Source organism: Penaeus vannamei, chromosome 9 (genome assembly GCF_042767895.1).
Source record: "Penaeus vannamei isolate JL-2024 chromosome 9, ASM4276789v1, whole genome shotgun sequence".
Taxonomy (NCBI): Eukaryota; Metazoa; Arthropoda; class Malacostraca; order Decapoda; family Penaeidae; genus Penaeus; species Penaeus vannamei.
In genome coordinates this window covers 46,973,929-46,981,428 of record NC_091557.1, presented here as the reverse complement: position 1 = coordinate 46,981,428, position 7,500 = coordinate 46,973,929, and the positions used below count along the sequence as shown (strand labels likewise).

The window sequence follows — 7,500 nt, the reverse complement described above, 5'->3', positions numbered from 1 at the left end:
ATTTAAGAAATTCACCGTCATTGATAGGCTGGGTTGAATCAATGTGTTGATTTATTCAGATCATAACGTGAACGGGTAAATGTTTAGAGGCCATACATAGCAACTTTTAAAAAGGGACTTTTTCTCATAATTTGGTAGTGGTCTGTGCAAACCTTCTGAAGTGTGCTGCATATGTAAGACCAACAAGCCTCCCGGCATATATTCTGGGAAGATGTAGTACTGCCTAATTCTATATATGATGATTAGTTGACAGGGAGTTTTCAGGTTTTATCTTGCTAGAATATATAAAGGTTCATTAGCCTTTGATGGAACACCGAAAGGGAGCCCAGTGGCAACCATATGTGAATTTCTGTAAATTTATGTTCACTTCGTATTTTTCCTTGGATAGTGTATGGGTTCAGCAAAGAGACATTCTATGTAGAATTTTAGATTATCTTCATCTATAGATATAGAAAAGGTATGAATGAGAATTGATATCTTCACAGTGCAAGAAGTATTTTACAGGTTTCCATTATATCTTCATCAGAAAAAAAATATTATGTAATCTAAACCACTCAACTACATCTCTTGCACTGTGAAGATATTAATTCTTATTCATACCTTTTCTGAATCTGTAGATAAGGATACATGTAGTACTTCCATTGGTAAAATGCATCCCGGTGTTATAAGTTTATTTTTGAGGGAAGAGTGTTTTTGTTTGCCCAGTAATGACAGTTAAATTTTTATCAAAGTGGATGAGGATGTGTTCTCTACTCCATGCTTAGGTGATTGTTTGGCTTGTGGTTTAGTTTGTGTGTATATAAGTATATATGTACATATGTATATGTGAACATATGTATATATATGTATATATATATATATATATATATATATATGTTATATGTATTATATTACATATATATTGTATATATATGTATTAGATTTATATGCATGTATATTACCCGACCACCCCAGATATATGTGCGGTCCCCTTTGCTTTTTTAGAATCTTATTAAATACAGATGGCTCCACATGTACTCTTCCACCATAGAGTCCCTAATGATCGCACCTGACGTACCCACTCATTGAAATAGCGGGAAATGTGATTTTCCTTCTAACTCTATAATGATACTGTTATTATTCTCTCTGATATTATGATCATTGAATTGTTGATAACATTAAAGAAAGAAATAATGTAAACGAGGTGTTCACAAAAATCGAGGAAAATGGTAAACAGGTGAGATAGGTAGGCCTCACTGGCGACTAAGTACTTGTAGAGCCATCTGTCTGTAAAGACAATAAATGAACTTATATAACTGTAGGCATGGTAGGTATTCTTGCTAAAAGTGGCAGTTGGGTTAAAGATATATATATTGTATGTGAATAATATATTTTATATATATATATATATATATATATATATATATATATATATATATATATATATATATATATATATATATATATATATATATATATATATTATATGTATATTATATTTATACTACATTAATATATTATACATATATTATATATGTTATGTATATTTAGTATATATGTGATATATATATTTATTATATATATGTTATATATATATGTATGTGCTATATATATATATGTGTGTGTGTGTGTGTGTGTGTATGTATGTATGTATGTATGTATGTATGTATGTATGTATATGTAAAATATGTATTATATGATATGCTCTATACATATATATTGTATATATATATATATATATATATATATATATATATATATATATATATATATATATATATATTATATATATTATACGTATGTTATTCATATATATGATGTATTGTATATATATATATATATATATATATATATATATATATATATATATATATATATATATATATATGTATATTAATATATATATATATATATATATTACATATATATTATACATATATTAATATATATATATATATATATATATATATATATATATATATATATATATATATATATATATATATATAATGTATGGAATACAAAATGCAAAATACAATATACAATATATGATATATAATGCACTTGCATGTTATATATATCATATATATATATATATATATATATATATATATATATATATATATATATATATATATATATATATATATATATAATCACCAACTTTACTTTACTTGCTCATGGAGTCTGCAGGTCCAAGGGAAAATTAAATCCATGGAATCGTAAAATTACCCTATTTCTAGGCTCTTGGCTGTGCTATTATCTTTTATATATATATATATATATATATATATATATATATATATATATATATATATATATATATAGCAAATAAGGTTAGAATAAGGCTTTTCAGTCTTCTTTTAAGAGGCCGTTGCAACGAAAATTTTCAAAAATACTTGAAAATTTAAGAAAAATCTGTAATCTCATGGGCTTTGGCAATCTCATGTCGTAATATTTTTGCTAAATATGTAAAATTAAAGGAGTTATAACTAAATCTCTGACCCCCCCCTCCACCCGCCTCCCGCTCCGATGTTTACATTGTCGCATCAGTGAAAATATACTCATAGCTAGCTGGCAACTCTGTTTACCCATCAGCTGATCATCAAGACTAGGGCTCTGGGAGACAAAACTCCACCAGAAAATCAGAGAGAAAGATTGCCAGCTCATACCTCCATGACACCATATTGCAGGGTAGGCCCATATAACAAAGTAAGGGGACAATACTAACTGTAGATGTTATTTTATTATTTAATAACCGTAATATGATCAGAAATACTTCGTAATCACAGCTGCAATAGTTGTTTATTCATTTAAATACCTCACGTGCTCAGGTTAGGCACTGTAAAACCTGTGGTGACAGGTGGTAATTCCATAATTATGTGCAGTTATTACCATTAGTACTTTGCAAAAGGAGTGGACAATGTACCAGCTACACTTCAGAATACCATGTGAATGCCATAGAATGCAGCAAGATTGCCGCATAGTTTAGAATTCTAAAGGGGAAAAAAAAAAATTGTGGGAAAAGTTTCCTAAATTTCGGAGCCCGTATCTCAAAACTACACTTTTGTCAACATTTGTCATCATTTTTTAAAGGCACCATAAATACCTGGGCGATTCTAATGGGGTTTGGATCATTTAAAAGCTAAATATATTTGCGATGATTTTGTTAGAGAAAATTTTCGTTTTAGGTAATAGTAGTCCATATATCATATCGTGATGTTCATAAGACTGGACATTTAGAAAAAAAAAATCCCACTAAACTAAAACGAAATTTAAAACTCCGGTCTTTGCAAATTATAGGTATTGCTTTAGACTATAGGTGGTAATTTTTTCAACAAGTTTATTCAATGGAAAAGTGCGATTTTAAAGTGGTTGTGATTGTTCAAAAACCTGTTTTTCGTATATAACTTTATTATTTATTGGTCAATTGTTATGAAACTTGGTGGTGTTTATCACTTAATGTGTATGTATAACATTAAAAAATCACGAATATCCGATCATAATTGACGAACTTCGTTCACGAGTGCGATGGCCCCCGTGTTTTTTTTTTATTATTATTTATTTTAATTTTTATTTATGAATATTTTTAGCACTTAGTTGCATAAACGGTTACTATCCACACCTTAAAGCAGGCTTGACTACATATAAAGTGAAGGCGTCGCCCCAGTGTGAGGGATAGTGTAGTATAACATGATAGGCCATCATCCCTTTGTGAATTGGTGAAGACATAATGAAAAGACTACGAAGAACAAATAGTTTTATAATTAATTTCCTAAATGTACATATTATTATACTTTTTAGAATTTTTTAGTATATTTCTGATGTGGCTTTATGATTTTATTTGAAGGATCAGATCCTGGAAGTGCATTCCAGATACCATCCATGCAATACAAAATTCAGACACTCAAGATTATGAATTCATGGTTGAGGATATACTTAATCAAGTGTTCAAATGTTTCTTTTTATATTGTTTGACGTCCACTCTCTCACTTTCAGTGGAATGTCGGGAAGCAGTAGTGGCTCCAGTGCGGGCACCAACCTCGTTAAGAGGGTGTACCTGGACTACAATGCCACGACACCTCTGGCCCCTGAGGTCATCCAGGCCGTGGAGCAATCAATGCAGGAGGCTTGGGGGAACCCAAGCTCTGCCCACGAGGAAGGTGCAAGGGCAAGGACAGTGATCAACCAGGCCAGAGAGGATGTGGCCAGAATGATAGGTGCGACACCCCAGGACGTCCTCTTCATGTCTGGGGGAACAGAGGTAAGGATGCTTCATCTTTTCCAGCTTCATTCTGTTCACACTTTCACTAGATCAGGGTAAGCTTACTTTTTTCTGTTTTCCTTACATGCTCATTAAACTGTCTCAAAGAATAATGCTCTACATAAAAGTGATATATTTTTTTTTTTTTCTGCAGTCAAACAACCTGGTTCTTCACTGTGCAGTCACACACTTCCGCAAGTGGTGTTTGTCGCAGGAGAGCCCCATTTATCATCATCTCCGGCCACACATCATCACCACCAAAGTGGAGCATGATGCCATCAAGCTTCCTCTCACACACAGATATGCAATCGAAGCAGGTAAGCAGGCAGTAACTATTTCAGTGGACACTAGAGAACTTGCAGAAAATTTCCTCTTGAAGATGAAGGTGTCTGTTAACCCCTAAGAACTACAAACCCACCTGCTTCTCTGTCCCCCCATCCTCAGAAAAGGCCTGATTTTTCAACTTTCACATGTAATATGTTTTGGTTGTGGGCATTAGAAGAAAAACTACGGGGGTAGGGATATGAGGATGATATCATAAGTGTGGTTGAAAGGAACTTAACAAACAGTATCAGATGGATTTGTGGATATGTATCCCATTGATAACAAAAAAGTTGTGGGGGAAAAAGTCTGGCAATTTTTGAGGGGCATTCGAGAAACATAACGAATAAGACTTCTTGCAATTGGCTACAACAATGGCAAATAGGACTTTAAGGGGTAAGCAACATATAGGTTTATCAAAGGAACCATTTCACTCTTGTTAACTATAAACATTGACACATTTCAGACGTAACTTACTTAGGGGTTGAAAACCTACCTGAGGCTGTGCTTGAGTCCATCCGGCCGTCAACATGCCTTATCACTGTAATGTTGGCTAACAACGAGACAGGCATAATGTTCTCCGTTGCTCATATTGGCAGGTAAGTTTTTTTATTCATATTAGAAAAAAAGTTAAAAATCACTGCACCACTGAGCTACTTGATCAAGCTCATTATCAGTATTGGTCACTTAGACATCTCTAAGATTGTGTTTATATATCTGCCTATCATAACTATACATTTAAAGTATATAGAATGTTGGGCATGCACAATATTTTCACTGGCAGTACCAGTGCCAGTCATATAGTACTGTTTCTGTAATTAACCAATTAATACTCTTCATAATGTACAACTTATGACATTTTGTAGCATCTTAAGGTATCATGCACTGATGCTGGAGGGAAGCATCCTGATAAAGAATTCAAAATATTATTCATGAGAATTTACATGTAAAGCTTATTTTGATGTAACAAGAAGCTTGCTGGAGGCAGTCACACTGAACCAACAAATCAACAGTAGATACCAGTCTGTGTGTTATTACACTTCAGATTTCTTTATCTTAATTGTACATACCTAAATGCATAGAAAAAAAATATATATATGCATATATATATATATATATATATATATATATATATATATATATATTATGACCATTTATATTGTTCATAATTCCTTAATATACAATGTAAAATGATTTAAATAATCTGAATGTCAGTATTATCTCATAAAGCCTTACTAATCTAAATGAATTTCCCTCAAATTGATAATTTGATTAGGATGGAAGAATCGCATATAAACATACAGGCAGTGATTAAATGTTAAAGTATGCCGAAAGTAGAAACTTGCAAAGTTAATGCACACCAGAGGGCTATGAAATGGTAATTATCTTGACACAAATGTATGAACAGAAATGGTATTGATATAGGTTGAAGAAAATCAAAGCTGTGAGATGTTAAAATGGAAATTCAGCAAAATTGCTTGTCTCCTTTACTGTAATTGGTAGGTCAGTAAATTCATAACATTGGGAGCAGTTATGTACACTGCATTGGATCAATGCAGAGAATTCTTAACCCAGTGCCGATGGGTAAAAATGTTTGGCAAGTGGACGTTAGAACGGGATTGCTGGCACGCATCAGAAATTTCCCCTGTTTACACCCGGCTCGATTGGTAGTTTGTGAGTGACATTTGGGACCTAAAAGTTTTTATTTTTCCGTCCGACGAGCCAATGGTGTGGGAATGGGCATGATGCGATGCCATCCGTTTTTCAGACCACAATAGTCATGGCATGTACGTACATGCCACCCGTCGGCTACGGGTTAATTAGCTTGATAGAGCTGTAGTCTGGCCGGAATTTAACCTGCACAGTATTTTGCTTGCTGGATTGTTTGTGTGTATGGTAAATATCTATATCTGTCAAATTATTTGTATGTATATTTTTATATGTATGAGTATACATAGATATAGATATAGACATTTGTAAATCTATTTGTTTATTTGTTATGTATTTGTTCATTTATTTATTGATTTATGGTTACATTATTTTTAAGTTCATGTATGTTTAGACTTATATTTTACTTTGATTAAGAAGAGTACTATTGTAGTAATTTCCCCTTGAAGGAGAACAGACCAAGTGCCAATTATGACAAGCTTGCTCCTCTTATCTGTTTCAGCTTGATCTGGTTGAAACTTAGGAAAAATGTAAGTTCGTCAGGTTAACGTTTATCTGAGACTTTGATAGTAGAATATCTAATAAGTTGAGGAGGTGGTAAGAAATCTAGCATTTGGCTGGCTAAGAATCTGCGAATCATCAGAAGCGCAGATCATATCTTAACATAAGGCATTGTTCCTCCTCCGCCCTCTCATAACTCGTGACTTCATGTGCATCTCCCTGATAGGTTATTAGCAGAAGTAAACAAGAAACGTGAGAACGAAGGTTTGTTCAAGGTGCTCCTCCACACAGATGCAGCTCAGGCTATAGGGAAAGTTCCTGTCGACGTCACTGACCTGAACGTCGACTATCTCACAATTGTTGGACACAAGGTGAGGTCTCCAAACAGTGCAGGCTGGATGGGTTGTGGTGAGATGTAGAGTTGATTGTATGCTAAGAATGTTCATGAAGTTCCTTTTTTTGTTGTTCCTCTAGTTGTGTATCTGGATGATTAAATAGATATTGATAATTTTTTTTACTAATATTGATTAAAGAACTAATTACAGATACTAACCCCTTGGAATCAGTTGCTTCATGACAGTCACATGGCTCAAAATAAGGGCATTAGTCTAATGTAAGAAGTCACTCAGATAGGTGGGAGGCTTGTAGGCTGGGTGAATGGGAACACTCGTGTGTGGTTAAAAAACTGTATGCTTCCCCTTTGCAATATTATTTTCTCTTTCTATGAATAAGAGTTTTCAGGCCTTTTTTTTTTTTTTTTTTTGTCA

At 33.0% G+C, this 7,500-nt stretch overlaps 1 protein-coding gene across 1 annotated transcript in view; it reads left to right on the top strand.

Annotated features, from left to right (window-relative positions):
* The window catches only part of LOC113821395 (selenocysteine lyase), a 15,503-nt gene that overhangs the window by 1,317 nt on the left and 6,686 nt on the right, over positions 1-7,500 (top strand). The window contains exons 2-5 of the mRNA XM_027373878.2: positions 3,979-4,243; positions 4,398-4,560; positions 5,031-5,163; positions 6,960-7,104. Coding sequence (XP_027229679.2) covers positions 3,983-4,243; positions 4,398-4,560; positions 5,031-5,163; positions 6,960-7,104 — 702 coding nt within the window. The 5' untranslated portion in view covers positions 3,979-3,982. The remainder of the gene's footprint in view (positions 1-3,978; positions 4,244-4,397; positions 4,561-5,030; positions 5,164-6,959; positions 7,105-7,500) is intronic.